The sequence below is a fragment of the Rissa tridactyla genome, chromosome 4 (assembly GCF_028500815.1).
Source record: "Rissa tridactyla isolate bRisTri1 chromosome 4, bRisTri1.patW.cur.20221130, whole genome shotgun sequence".
NCBI classification, from domain to species: Eukaryota; Metazoa; Chordata; class Aves; order Charadriiformes; family Laridae; genus Rissa; species Rissa tridactyla.
The window spans coordinates 58,404,544-58,420,217 of NC_071469.1; the positions used below are offsets into that span (position 1 = coordinate 58,404,544).

A 15,674-nucleotide genomic window follows, 5' to 3' on the forward strand; every position below is an offset into this window, starting at 1 on the left:
AAGACGTCGTCAGGTCTGAGAAGAACCTTGGCTTTACCTGCAGCCAGCTGTATAAGGTATTCCATGATGGTTATACGTGGCTGATAATGCATCTTTTTCTGCTTTTTTACTTAGATGACAGTGCCTCTGCTGCAAGCAGTATGGAGGTAATGGATCGCATTGCCTCTCTGGAGCAACGTGTCCAGATGCAGGAAGATGACATCCAGCTGCTCAAATCTGCCCTTGCTGATGTGGTTCGACGCTTGAATATTACAGAGGAACAGCAGGCCATGCAGAACAAGAAAGGACCTACCAAAGGTTTGCATTTCAGATATATGTAAAATAGGTAGCACAATTCAATGAGTGTTTTACATATATTAAAATAGGGTGTTCTTTAGGGCTTTTGAAATACTCAAAATCAACAAATCAAACTCAAATTACATTTGAAATTTAACCTGTTAAAAAGAACACATAAAAATCCAAGTGGTTAAATCTGTGAGCCTTCTACAGTTCCCGTGAACCAGCGAAGCATTTACATATTCTTACTGCTTAATCCGCTATCTGCATTTAACTGTGGCTGCCACTTCCTGACTTTTGATCAAGATTAGTTTATAAACTCTTTAGGGAATGCATTGTCTTCTGTGGGTGAAACTACTAATAGGTACTTTTGCTTTTATCCAAAAAATTAATTAAAATAAAATGTAATTTTAGTTTAATTAAAAACCTCTTAAGTGTCTTTGGATGGTGCAGACATAGCCAAAGACAGAGCTCTGAGCTACCACAGAGTTGACGTGACTGAGGAGATGGTGCAACACCAGCTGCTCAGCTACAAAGGGAAGGTAGAGCTGCGGTTGGTGCCTGACCCTGTTCCAGAGCAGCAGATCCAGAGCCAGCGAGGTGGCAGGAGTGACAGACAGTGCCACTCGGCGATATGCTGTGCTGTGCCTGTGTGCCGCAGCACATGCTCTCTTGGTCCCTGCTCTGCAAGGAGGAGTTTGTTGGTACACAAATCAGAAAAGCTGGAGCTTAACATCCAGCACTTCGCAGTAGTAGAGGTTTATTAGAGCCCAACCGGTGTGATTTACTGTAGTCTGTGAGGCTGCAAAAGCCTGGGACACTGTCTGTCTGCAGCTTAGCAGGAACGTGTGATGTATTTTTGGGTAATCTTAGGAGTAAGAGTCGTGCAACCTAGATGTGGAAGGAAAGTATGGCTGACTTCACAGGCTCTCTGCTGTCTAAATTAAGACATTAATTTCTTTTGCGGTCCCGATATGTATTAATATAAATTAAAAACTTAATTCACGTTGGAAGTATGGCATCTAATTATGGATTCATAATTTTATCAGCTGGAAATTAGGACTTCCTTTCATCTTGGTTAAATCTTTGTGACTTTGCAACAGATATTTACTTTTAGGCATTGATTTAACAGAATAGGTAAGGAACTAATTAATTTGCTGAACTGAGATGTCGTGTTTGTTTTAATGTTTTGTGTCTGGAGACAAGGAAAGGAGAAAGGGACAGAATTACAGAGCCAGATTAGTTGATCATGCTAGTTGTCAGACAGAATATGCAGTAAATGTCTGTGATGTTGTTTTCTGTTCTCTTCACTTTCTGTTGTATTCTCCTCACTTTATCTTTGTCTGATTGCAAAAAATAAAGTTAAAACATCAGATGAGTTAAACGTTACTAAAGATGCTGTCCCAAAGCATAGCCTCCACTGTGTTAAAATGTTCCACCGAATCTGGTTGTACAAGGGATTAAGAGGCTTTATGTTGCCTGTAAAATAGATATTATCTGATGCGTGGAAGAAATAAAGTCTAGTAGTTAGTGCTGAGTTGTAACCAAATTGGTGGTTCTTGTCTACTGGCTTTACTTAGCAAAATACAGACCAGGTTTTCATGGATTCTGTGAGCAGAGCTGAACTCTAAATCAGGAGACGCTTTCTTGGTTGTGGCAGATCATTAACGCCATAGTTCAATGTACATTGAAGAAAAGCTGCTGTAAGCCTGTCCCTCTGCATTCTACGGCTGTTTGGGTTTTTGTTTTTTTTTTTTTTTTTTTTTTTTTTTTTTTTATAAGGTGTGTATATGGCATGGATACTTAATGTGTGTGTGAAATGAGTGTGTAAGCTTTACTGTGATAATGCAAATGGCAGACTACAAATGTTAATTGCTCTTACATTACAAATTACTGACATGAGTCCTGATAATTGCCAACTAAATCCACCTACTTTCTGGAAATAATTGCTACTGTAACAATTTATGTAAAGAACTTTAATTTTACTATATATTGGTTGTATCGTTAGTGTATGGTCAGCCTTATTAAATATACCCTATAAAATGAAACAGATTCTGAAGTATCCTCATCGTTTGTTTCTTCCAGCTGTTTTGTCCAATATGATACGTTTCACCCGATGGCCTATTTTTCCGATAGTAGGCACAACTACTTTATAATGAATTGCATGCTATTACTTAGCATAAGACTAAGTTGCATTTCAGTATTTTAGCTTGCAATAACCTTATGGAGGCTCCTGATGGAGACTGTTAGGAGAGGGGTTTGCTTAGACATGGACAAAACTGGAGTGGAGGCTTCTCGTGTTTTTCCACTTGGGCTGTATGGACTTGATCTGTTTTCTTTCTGTTTATCATTTAATGACTATTCCCACATTTAGAATTGTAAAAAAGTAGAATTTGATCTCACAAAGTGAGATCTAAGTCTATGCAAACTGGGGCTTGAAGCACGTTGTGTGCTGCTTCTTTCCTTTGATCTATACATTAAGTTGATCGGGATTAAACGTGTGTGTGTGTCAGGGGGAGGTTCGTGCCTTTGGAAAAACAAGATCCCCAGTGTACTGTTTAAAGTCTGGAACAAGAAGCTTCATGGGACAGAAGACTACATTTTTCAGAGTACTTCAGATTTAAAATTGATTTAAAGATTTCAAGTTTCAGGCTTTCAAACTTATAATGGAAAAAAGCTTGAGCTTGTTTTCAGTCTCTGTGTGTTCTTGTACTAGGCTTGAGCTAGGCAGCCTAAAAGCAGCGTGCATCATGGAAAGTGAGCTGCTTATCTTGTCCATTTGTAATGGTGTTTTGGGGTTTTGTTTAGGATTTTTTTCCCCCTTCCTTATTTAATTCAACTACTTGGTGGAGTTCAGTATGGCTTCCTGCCTTTGTGTTACTTGTGTTTGTTGTTCTTTCCTTTTGCAATTATTGGTTTGTTTATAAAATTAACAGCCCTATTAATCCATAGATCAGACTATGATTAAAAAAGCTGCTGTTGAGGCTGATAAACATGTCAGTCCTGCTACCACAGGTAAGACCTTGAAGCAACAGAACTTCCAAAATAAATGTTACTGACAAAGCAATAATACCAACGCGCTTGAGTTCTGACTTCTAACAGCAATGACATGTTTGGGGTTGTTTGACTGTTATGTCAGTTACCGCTGGTGTGAACTAGTTCCAGAGTAAATAGTAGATTAATTGAATAATATATAGTTTTTTTGTGTGCTGTGTTAAGTTTCATGGCATTGCTTTCGACACTAGCAGACCACAGGGCTAGATATTTAAATCTCTAATTCCAGAAGCGTGGGTTCTGGGTTGGTGCGGGATTGGAGGTAAAACCTCTGTTAAGGGTTGCAGGGTTTATTTCTGGCTGCTGCTAGTTTCGATTTCCTAAGGACAGGAGAATAAGTAGACTCTAGCTAGTTCACTCCAGCTACTTTTTAATAGGCATTTTTTTTATATAACTATAAAGAAGGAAAATATTTTAATCACTTGCTTATTTAGCTTTAATTGTTCTAATTTGTGATCTCAAAGCCTCATTGAACTTTTGTGAGCTACAGAAATCTGGTCAGGAAACAAGCCTACAGCTGCTCAACTGTAGCTATCTGTAATTCTGTACTATGCAACAGAATCAGTTTTATACATACCGATTAATTACGGCATTGCAGCAATTAGTGAGGAAACAAGCAGTAGGGCATGCAGCATGAAACTGTAGAAAGAATTTAATTTGGAAGAGTGAATACTGTAAAAGTAAATTGGATCATGATATCCGAATCCCTTAATAAAAGATAAAAATAGAGTCACAAGAAGCCAAAGTACAGTAAATTTTAGGTGTTTCATATAAGCTCTAAAGACAGCATGAGTCTGTTCAAATAGATCATGGAAGCCAGGAGGCACCATGAATTAATTTAAGTCTTGTTTAGCATTTCCTTAAAGCTTCCCATAAAATCAGAACGCCACTGCTGCTCTTATCCTTGGTAAAAATTATACTGTCTCACCCTGCCAATCTTCTGCAGTTATAGGCTCTTGGATCCTCAGTGAGCATGGTGAAAATTTTCTTCTTTTTTTTCTTTATTGACTTGTTTTCATATCATCCTTCAGTCTTCTAAGCCAAATAAGCCTCGTTCATTCAGTATTTCCTTATAGGTTGTTTCCTAAATTTTTCTCCTCTGAACAAATAAGTGATGAATATATAACAAGTAAGTGTATATTCTAACAAAGTTTCAGGACAAAGTTTGTCTTGAGAGTTGCATTCCCAAATAGCCCGTATTTACTGACCTAATCTTCTCACGGCACAGGCTTTCACATCTATCTTCTTCTGTTCAATATAGGAAAACTTCAGGTGAACAAGTCAATAAATGCTCTCGGTGCTACAGTAAGATGTTATCATAATATAACCTGTATTACAGGGACTGTATACAATTGTTAGTGTTTCAGTGTAGCTTTTTAGATTATTTCTCCTCAGCAATCTTTTTTCGAAGAGCATTTCATAGGTGTTCTCTCTGCCATCCTCTCCAAGTTCAATGAAATTTTATCTTGTGTTCCTTAAGTGACTTGTGACTGCTGCCTCCTCTTGTTGTTTCTCTGAACAGATAGGCTTTTGGCATCTTTACAAAGCTGGCTTGTGATACTAAGTTCTGTCAAATTTCAAGTGATTCAAGCTTTCTTCCCTGCTGTAGAGAGCGCACTCGTCATGTTTGTGTCTGTGTTTTCAGACTATGGGCCCTTGTAGCTTTCATGTTTGTACTCATTGCTTGCAGTTTTAACTACTGTTTGGTTTTGCAACTAATTTCTAACTTACTTGAATGGGACTTTTCTGTTATTCTAATATTAATGACAGGTATGACACATATATCCTTTTTCGAGCCAACATTTGATAAGACAAATGTAGGTAGATAATGTCAGCTCATTAAATCCCCTGTTCTGCTGATTTCAATCCCTTTTTCTGACTAAAGGGTAGAATTCCTTTCTGTCAAACATAAGTCTGTGTTCTTTGAAAGACCTTTTGGGGCAAATAGGGATTTCTTAGTAGATAATTCGCTTGTGGGAAACCTGCAAGAATGTTGAGGTTTTCCAAGAGTTGCTGGATGGCCACCTGCCTTCATTTTTAGCAGGCCCGCCTCTGAATGCTATTGAGGCCGGCGAGAGACTAATGCTCTTTTAAGAGAGCAGGATTGTTCTTGGTGGCAGTGACTACCTTTGCACTGGCCTTTAAGCTCCTTGAGCTAGGACAGAGTTTTACAGATGAGAGGGGTTATAGAGTTGTGTCCTTAAGCCATACAAAGATGATTTGCTTGATATGATGATTAATAATAATAATAATAAAAAATTTCCTCCCTGTTAAAACCTTTGTTTATGGTGAATTTGGCAATAGTGAAACAAAAATGGCATACTACGTGAATACTTTTAAATATTTTAATGTTGTTTGCTGGGGAACAAAAAGAAAGGCAAATGAAAGCAATGATTTCATCTGATGCTTGTTTTACAGCAAGACCGCTGGTACAAACACTGCCTTTAAGGACTACTGTCAATAATGGAACTGTGTTACCAAAGAAACCAAGTGGCTCTTTACCTTCCCCATCGGGAACCAGAAAGGAAACTGTATCACCAGCAGCAAAAAGGTATGCATCTATCAGAAACCTTATAATTGCTAAATTGAAAACATGGCATATCTCCTCTTTTAAGCTTCTAGATGCGTAGTTTTTCTTACTTGCAAAGCAACGGTCTAAATATTTAGTTTAAAAGAAAAGGAGAGATGGATTTCTTTCTAAGACACTTTAAACTTATTTGTTCTAATTAGAATTAAGGTGATTACCATTAATATTGAAAGAATGCACAATGCTTGATGTACTGGATTGTATTATTTTCTTGCTACTGCAGTCTAGCATATAGAGACTAAAGCATTTCTACTGTGCTGTTGTGCAACATGACATGAAAAGTAGCAGAAGAATTCTTTTAGTAGCTAGTAGAAAATAATAGTCTGTGGAGAAACTGTGCTATCATTACACATCAGTATGTTAACTTTGGTGGTTTTCTCTCACAGAAAACTATAGAAACTGCATGTGCAATGTTAGAAGCATCTTGGGTAGGGGGAAAATTCATTGACTAGCACATATTTATGCAAATGAAAACATCCATCTTTAGATATCTTACCATTAGCATGTATTTAAATCCTTTAAAAAATAACTGCTCTGTCTCAATTTGCTTTGTGTGCGTGTGTAGTTGTTTGTACGTGGGATACATGTTTTATACATCTAGGTTATAAGGAATGCAATGGATTGGGTCCAGCAAGTTCAAGTTACACGTGACAGTTATTGTGGTGCTAATCTGCTCTATGGTTTGCCTGTAAAAGATAATAGGGTGGTGTTCAGGGTTTTTTTTTTTACATTTCTTTTGTTGTGTGTCATCTTCAGCTTTTTGTAGTAATGATGCTGTCAAGTCTGAGGAGGGCACGTTGTGGAGATGTAATGCTTAGCAGCATTAACCTGCTAAGATCTGAGGTCTCTTTTGTAAAGAGAATTTTTCCTTAAAGGGGAGATGGTGACTAAGGATATGCCACTGTCTTGCTGTGTTGAAGAGGACTGATTTTCCAGGAAACTCCAGGTTTTGTTATTGTAGAGAAGAGAGAAACTACACTATGCACAGTTAAAACTGGAAAACACCATATTTGTATGTGTCACACAAATGAACTCCCATGAGCTCCTATGAACTGGGACTCAGTGCAGCCGTGGGTTGTGGCAGGTTGTCCTGAATTAGCCCTTAAGATAAGATAAGGAAGGCAAATACTGTAGAAACTGTTCCATTATCAGAATTATATTACCAGAATTCTTAAATGGGTGAAAGGACTTGCCTTTTTTAAAAAAAGAAAATTTATTACTGTTTAAAAAGGAGTACTCTTGTATATCCTGAATTTTTAAAGAAATTAATTATTTACAGATTATTTTTTCTTAATAATTCTCATAATTTCATTCTCACTAATAAAGTTTCAAGGGGTAATTATAAAACACATGAGAGAGCACAAGTGCTGGCAGACTTCACTTGTGTACAGAGGGTGGGATTCCTGAGTCTCTGCACTCCATCTCCAAGGTTCAGCGTAGGACTTTCTGCCCCAGAGCGTGGTGGATGAAATGCTGATCAAGGTCATACTTGTGCTTTCTCTATTTGAGAGTCCTTTGTGTAATTCAGGTGGTCCATCAGGTATTGCCTGCGGCCTGTAGGCATTATCCGAGCTCAGGATCCCTGTAGATAAGTGACACCCTGCAGCCCGTCCACCTGGCCCATCTGCAGTCTGGGTACCCGGAGTGCCAGTGGGAAAGCCCTTAGGCAGCATCCTTAGGGAGCATTTTTGGACTGTCTTGGTTCCTGTATGAGAGAGTCTTCCACAGGGTAAAGATTTAATGTCCTTTTATTATGCCTTATCCCTTCTCTTTGCTGAAGAGGCTAGACTGAAGGTGCTTTAAATGTGTGGTATGAAAATGTATATTCAGTTTTGGAAAAGAAAAAAATACGTGTGGGCAGTTTTGCTGAAAGAGATGGGCACTTGCTAAGAGCGCTTAGGAGGGCAGGGTTATTCCATGTCCTGAGAAAAGGTGTTATAAATCCAGATGCTGTGCAATTCCTATTCCCTTCAAATGCCCTAAAATTCTGTATTGATTGTCTTTAATATGCAATTTTTTTTAATTTTATTTTTTATTGAATTATATTAAAGTATATTTCCATGCCTTGCCTATACATTTTCTTAAAGAGGAAGAGAGGGGAATGGTAAGGAGCTCACCAATGAATTACTGTGCAAAACTTTTTTTTGATAAATTATTCTCTACTCTTATCTTTTGGTAATGAACCTTAAAATAACTGATGGGATTTCATGTTTTTATAGTAAATTATGCTCCAAATAGTAAGTATTCAAAGATGATATATTAAGTGTTCCAAATAGCTTTCCTGCAAATAGTCAAGTAGATTAATTCATTCTGCATTAATTAAGATGAATTAATTCATGCTTTGTATTTATACTGGCCCCTTTTACCTTCAGGAACTGTATGTGTGTATGCATAAAACAGTAATGGAAATACATCATCAAGATCAAATAGCTTCCTTTTTTTTAAAGGGTAGGACTTGTTTATTTGTGTTAGAAGCTTCACTCAGTTTTGAACTCTGTTTATAGATGGTGTGTAATTTTAGCTATTTTTTTTTTTTAGTTCTGATTTCTGCTAAGCAGTCATGTTTTTACAGCGCTCTTTTCACATAAACTGTTTCCAAAACTACTGCTACTTTGTAGCGTAGGTATTCTTTAGGCAAAATACGGTGACATGGCATAGCAGCTCTAAATAGTAGTGAGTTTATAGATGTTTTAAAACTTAATTTCTGCTTGGATACTTTTAATAGGTTTCCTCTACAACATAGGTGCAGAATTGAAAACTTTGACACTTTTCAAAATATAAAAAAGGTAAAACTTGAAAAGTGAAAGAAAAAGAGAGGGGGAGTAAGAAAGAAAAGAAAATGTGGGGTTTTTTTCTGAGTCATCTTCTAAGCCTTTGGTCTGCTGTTGGGAATTACAAATATCTGCTAGGATGACTATAGTAGAAAATATAATCTTTGATTTTTTTTATTTTTTTTTTCTTACCTATGATCATATTTTCAAGAGATGCAAACATCCAGGTGAATGGAGTCCTTCCCAGAGGTTTCACTGAGCAGCCTTATGAAAAAGGGGATTACAAACAAATAACTTGTTTCCTCCGTTTTCTGATTCTTTCACCATTAAGCTTAGGAAGTGTATGATGTCCAATTGAAATGACATCAGTCTGTCCCTTGAAACAGTATGTTGTGCATATTTATATAAAAACATGCAAATAATCTCCGTGGGGACCAAGTGTGCATCCATACATTCTGCTGCTTAGAAATAGATGTACTTACTGATATGTCTGCAGACACAATCTCATTTCATACAATAGCTGGATGTAAATATGTTGGTTAACTTGTTTGAACCCACAGGTTGGTATATGGCTTATCTGCCTTGCTGGATTACCAAGGAAATGAGGTTCAGAGTTCACTACATTTTCTGATTTCCCATTTAATATTTGAAATGGAAATGACTTCTTCTGGCAGGAGTATAAAATTGGAGGTAATAAAAAAGGCTCGAGGCTGAAAGGGTGGAACTAGCAGGCTTTTATTTGAGTTCTGCCACATAGTCTTTCGATGACCTTATGCAAATCACTTAACCTCTATGCATATTGGTTTTCCATATGTAAAATGTGTATCTCTGGATATCAGTAGGTTGTTATGGGGCCTAATGTGATAATTAGATTCAGATCTTGCAGAGTGTTGAGTAACCTCAACTGACTCTGACTTCAATTAGAATTGAGGGCACCAACCCCCCTTCAGCATTCAGATCTCATATAGTCAACACCCAATTATCCAAGTTAAGGAAAGAATGAAATAACCTGAATAGAACAAAAGCACAAAGCCAAAACATCGGTCGATTGGATTATAAAAGTATATGGTGGTAATACAATGTAAGATAGAAAGCCTGGTGATACTGGGACCAAAAATTCTGGTCCAGCACCAAGAGGCGGTGCCATGCTGAGGTGATGGGATGCCGTGAGAACACAGCTGGGCAGCTTCCAGCTGCAAGCTAATGCAGAGCCGAAGTGATTTTGTGATGGGCTGGATAATCACCTGGCACGGATAATCAAGAATTGCCTGCCTTTGTAAAGTGTTTCCAAGTCGTCTAAGCAAAAAGCCTTTGCTCAGGGGATTTGATGTTAAACTTAATATATTTACTACTTTTATACTGTAGAAGCGTATAAGCTGCTTGGATTACCAGTTTTTTTGAATGCTGCTGTATTTTTATTCTGAACTTTGTGCTTAGAATAATTATTTGCAATTTTCATTCAGAATAAGATGAGTTTAGCATATTGTGAGCAGAACTTTCCCTTCCCCTGCACTTTTCCTTCCGCTTGTAATGTGGCTTGAAGTTCGCGGCTTAACACTAAATTTGTCTTGGGAATGTGGCCAGTGCGCAGTAGTAATGGTTTGTGTGCCCTATTAAAATCTAGGGGTTTGTGACTCATCTAGAATAGCTTTGTTTCCAAGAGTTGAGGGGGGAGAAAGTGGGGGGGGGGAGAAAAAAAAAAAGTAAAGGAGGAGAATGCAGGCAGTACCTTTCCCAGTAGGGATGCTGCTGCAGGCTGCACACTAGCACATTCTTTGCCTTTCAAAAGGAGACAATCAGTCATTCTTTCTCCCCCAGCAGATTGCAAAGTATTACAATGGTGCGAAACTCTGACAATGGAGATCAAAAGGAAGAAGCTGAAACAAAGAAAACATAAAGAGCTTTGTTTGTAGGGAGAATAAAATACTTTAATATGATAAATTCCTGTTCTTCTAAACTCTAAACACATGGCCCCTAGGAAATTGTTCAGTCGCCTGGAATTAATGTTCTGCGTTCTGTTCTGGGGGCAGCGATGGTTTGTAACTGGCACACACACCAGCTCTGTATCGAACCTTCAATTAAGTCTTCTATTTAACATGACTCTCAAAGAAAATGTTTTAAAATAGACAGAATATAAATTAAAAAAAGAAAACCCTCTCCATTGAACTTTGAGTGGCAAAACTATTATGCCACTTCACTATCTCTCTAACAATTAAAGTTATTAGTGCATTTTGCTCAAAGGCATAATGAAATTAAAGTCATATGTTATGCTTGAATTTATTCTAATTGATTTAAATGAGGGTCAGAAAGAGTGCTAGAGAAGTTTCAAAATATTATTAATATACTCCGTTACTGTCATAAGAGTATTGTGCATTATTTTTTAATTTATTTTATTAAGAAGCTTTTCTATTTTCCCCCAAAATTTTGGTAATTAAGTACATGTATATTTTTTAATTTTAGCCAGATTTGTTCACCATAATTCAGTAATGCAACCATCTGAAACGTTCATGCTATGCAGTGGTATATGTATGTATATATGAGGATTTATTTTCTTGTCTTTATTGTTGCTTTTTTAATAGTCTTTGCCTTCTAGCTGGATCATCTGTCTTGTTTCTTCAGAAAGCCTCTTTGATTTTGGTTTTTATTGTTTTTTCGCTTTACAAATGGTCAGTGTATTGGAGCATTGCTGAGATTTTATCATTCAAAGATACATTGGTGTTCTTAAATGTATGGTTTGAAATGATCAAACATCTGAGTTAATAAGCACTGTGGTATTTACTGTTGCATGTGACTTCGTACCTTGAAAGCATGCAATTATGTCTTTTAATGTAAGTTTGTCTTAAATGTCTTGTTTCCACGTTTTACTGTTGCATTCACTTTTTATTCTGCTTTCTTTACGCATCTCTCAATCTGGTGTAAGCAGGTCTGTGAATCTTCTCAATGCATGCAAACTGAAAAAGCCTGCTCTAAGGTGAGGGGTCCTTAATAGCTTTGTAGTTTTGAAGCTCGGTTGCTTTTCTTTTCCGTTTTGGTTCAACACATAGAAAGCGGCCGTTTTAGTACAAGCATTAACATGGTGGAACTGTAATTATCATTCCTGTTTCTAACATTTTCAGAAGTACCTGTTTAAAACCTTCTCACCGTTGATAAATGCATTGCAAAACTTAAATAATAATAATTTCAGCTATGGTATCTCCATTATCCCATACTAACATAATTTTTATTATGGGGGGTGTATCGTTAGATCACATTGCTGTCTTAAACAAGTTAAAAATTGTGTTGCCAAACGTTATCTTTTTAAATAATTGAAAATGCCCTCCTTTCATATCACTAATGTGGAAGCCAAATTCTGGAATCCAGTTATACTCTTACAAACCTGTAAGTTAAATGAATATTTTCTGTCACTTTAAATTCCTCCTCAGGTGACAGTCTATCTACTGTAGCCATGGATATAATCACTGGTGTTTAACACTATAGCTACCAAAATGTGTATATGCCAAAATTGAGTTAATATAATGGAGTTATAATCCTCTTTCCCAACCACCTGCTAATACTTCTCACTGGGCTTTTGTTGTTGTTGTTGAAAGTTTGAAATAAAATTTGTCAGAAGATAGCATTGCTAATTAGGTTAAGCAGCAATGGACGTAAGCCAAAAGAGTTTAAATTAATTTTGTTCCTGTGGTAAAAGTAGTTTTTATACTGATATGAGACTTCATTATTTAGAAAGAAGATAGCATTACACTTTTAAGCTTTAGTCCCACCCATCCATTTTTATCCACCAGTTCATCTTTTGAATGTACATAGCTATAAAAATAAAACCCCAAGCAACACTAAAATTAGTTTAAAATTGCTTCTGTGACTTACGGTTTTTTTCCCTAACACCAGTATAATTTGGTAATTTCCTAAATTTAATTTCAGTGTAGGCTGATATTGCCGCCTCTTTTCCTTAACCAGGAAAAGATGCAAAAATAAAGGTTTGATCCTGCAAAATCACACAGAGAGGATGTTTTTGCAAGTACTGTATATAAAGTAGTGGAAGGACTCATGCTAATAAAGCTATTTAATGTGGAGTAAACTTTTTCGGTATCAAGGCTTTTTTTTTTAACTGGAGTACTTGGATGATGTTATGAGATGCAGGGAGAACAGTTAAATGTTAACAGTATATTATTGCATTTATTCAAGGAGGTTTTTTCATACGTTTGACATTGATATGACTTGGATAATATTAGGCTAGTGTAGGAGACACTTAATTCTGAAATGAAGACAGAGTTAAATTCTTTTTACTGCCTTTCCCTTCTCCTGTGAATGTATTTTGTTCTGTGCCTGTGTGTAACTTTACATTCTGCTTGCTCTGTTCCATTGCTTTCTCCACAGAAACGTTTTTTTTTAATTGCAGCTTAATCATTTGAATTATGCTTGTTTGTAATACAAAAACGCAGCACTGAACATCCCTCCTACCGTCGCGTGGGTTTTTTTGTCCAGCTACCTGAGATGCATCTTAACATGCACCTGCTCGGTGGAGCTCCCCCTGGATGGGAGCGGGAATATAGATATTTATTTTTTTAAAAGCGTTTCAGTGGTGGTGCACAGTTGATAAGGTGACTATTTTTTGACCAGACAGAAAACTCGGTCTCATTTCCTTTGGTTATGAAGAGCCGATGCCTCTCTTTCTTACACACACACAAAGTGGGACAGAGCCTGAGGAGCTGACTGGGATAACAGGGCAGGGATAGTTGTTAGGGATGGGGATGTTTGGAATGGTCCTCAAGGATGCTTGAGATGAGCCTTATGATGAGTAGAGCATCCCTGGGGGTGTACAGGGGTCAAGGGGGAGCTGGCTGGGGATGCTAAAAGGGGTAACTGGGATGAGACTGGGCCTTGAAGGAGCAAGAACAAAAAGAATTGAAGTTTTCACCGAGGGAGGGAACTTGTGGTTGGGATTTGTGTAGAGTGGTGTGAGCTCGAAAGCGATCATTGATGTCCGTGGCTTCTAGAGTGAAAGAGCCACTGGAGGTGGTCATTTAGTTGTGGGGATGTTATGGGTAAAGGGGGATGTTTCCGTTCTGCTCTTCAGAGGGGAGAAAACAGCACGGGACTTGGGTGGGGGGAAAATGAGACCCTGATACCGAGTCCTGTCATTCAGTTGCTGCTGTGGGGGCGATTCCTGCCTGGGTCCGGGTGATGCTGCCTGCACCTCTCTGCTGCACAGGGCGTGCAGCACAGTGAAAAGCATCCCCCAGCTCGGGGCCTCACCCTTAGCTGCTCCCCTTCCTGCTAGGAAGCACTCCTTAGGGAGAAGTGCTTTGGACTAACAAATAACCACAATACTTTATTTGTCTCCTGTTAGGTGTAAGGTCCGAGGCGGCTCCTCTTAACTTACTAAGTTACTACGTGTGTTTTGGCTCACGTTTTTCCATCAGACCGAGCTGCATGTCTAAGGGGTCCCATAAAGTCATACAAGAGCTCCCTGACAGCTGTCTTGGCAGGAAGGATGGTTGACGAATGAGAAAGTAAGGCAATATTTAAGCCTTTTGAGAAACCCCTTGTCAGGAGATATGGGGAATCTAATCTATTCATACATGTAAGTAGGAAGCATACATTTTTTGACAAGCTAACAAAAAATGCAGGCTAGCTCACCATTTATGGCTCTTTGGGGTATGATAAAGCTAGCTTTGAACTGCAGAATAATTGATACTGAATGAAGACACAAAGTTAGCTTGTTGGTGCTCAAATTTTGACCTACTTTTGGCATTCTCTGTAGTCTGGCTGGAGGTGTCGGGTAATACGCTTTCTCTTTACATCTTTCACTTCTCGTTAAGAGAATCCAGAATTTCAGAAGTGTGGAGCGGTAGTCAGAGGTTTGAAACGTGACCGAAAATTAGATATTGCAACTTAATCTATGATATTGGTTTATTGGTTTGTCTGTTGCACCAGGTACTCAGCAAAACTCTTATGTAGGCTCTTTAACAAATCAAGTTATGATTAAAAACAAAGTTGTGGTTACTTTTAGGGTCAGCATTCTACTTGATACGTTATTCAAAACTATTTGTCTTGGAGATGTGTGTTTTTGCAAGTGCCACTGTAAAACTTGCTGCTTCTTTTCTTAGCACCGTTAAGAGAACCAGTTCAGCTGAGCGTGTGTCCCCTGGTGGTCGGAGGGAAAGCTATGGAGATTCCAAAGGGAGTCGCAACCGCACTGGATCCACCAGCAGTTCATCCAGTGGTAAAAAGAACAGTGAAAGGTAATGTGATCTAAATAGCTATCTCCTCCTTTCTCTGCCTACTGCCCTAATGATGAAATTAGTTTCTTTAGTGAAATTAGTTTCTCTAGTTTAGCAAATATTGGGAGCTTTTTCTTTTTTATAAAAAGCTCCAACAGTTGGACAAAAACATATTTTAAAACATTTCAGATAAAACAGGATTTCAAATTTAGATCAAATTTGTTTGCTTCATTTCCAAACCATAAACAATGTGAGAACCTTGAGTTGCCTGGAAAAGTTCGTAACTATTAAACATGCCTTTTGCATTATTTTAGTGGTTTCCCTTGGTCTTCAAGTTCCTGACATGTACTTCTTCAAGATCCTGGTTGTGGTGCGTTGACCCCATCTGTCAGCTAAGCACCACACAGCCATTCGCTCTCTCTCCCCCAGCAGGATGGGGGAAGAGACTAGGAAGAGCAAAAGTGAGAAAACTCAGAGATCAAGATAAAGGCAGTTTAACGGTGAAGGAAAGAGGAATCAAAAACAAAACAAGTGATGGAAGGCAATCACTCATGACTTTACACATGTTGACTTGCGCCCAGCCAGTCTGTGAGCAATGACTGCCTTGGTTTGAGGGTCAGATTAAAGACAAATGGAGGGAGAGGCTTACCTGCCAGTGCTATCCAAAGAACTGGAATAAAGTGATGTCTGTCTCTGACAAAGCTTCTCTGTACCGCCAATAGTCCAAAGAAAAGAGAATGTCTTGTCCAAAGGTTTCAGACTTAG

General features: G+C 38.0%; 1 protein-coding gene across 7 annotated transcripts in view; it reads left to right on the forward strand.

The window, feature by feature from the left end:
- The window catches only part of EML1 (EMAP like 1), a 131,779-nt gene that overhangs the window by 75,062 nt on the left and 41,043 nt on the right, over nucleotides 1-15,674 (forward strand). For 4 of the 7 annotated variants that reach the window (XM_054198290.1, XM_054198291.1, XM_054198293.1 and 1 more), the window contains 3 exons: nucleotides 115-297; nucleotides 5,749-5,881; nucleotides 14,796-14,930. In XM_054198290.1, coding sequence (XP_054054265.1) covers nucleotides 115-297; nucleotides 5,749-5,881; nucleotides 14,796-14,930 — 451 coding nt within the window. Of the gene's footprint in view, nucleotides 1-114; nucleotides 298-3,228; nucleotides 3,292-5,748; nucleotides 5,882-14,795; nucleotides 14,931-15,674 lie in introns of all 7 variants that reach the window. The other 3 variants (XM_054198292.1, XM_054198287.1, XM_054198289.1) reach the window with 1 other exon arrangement.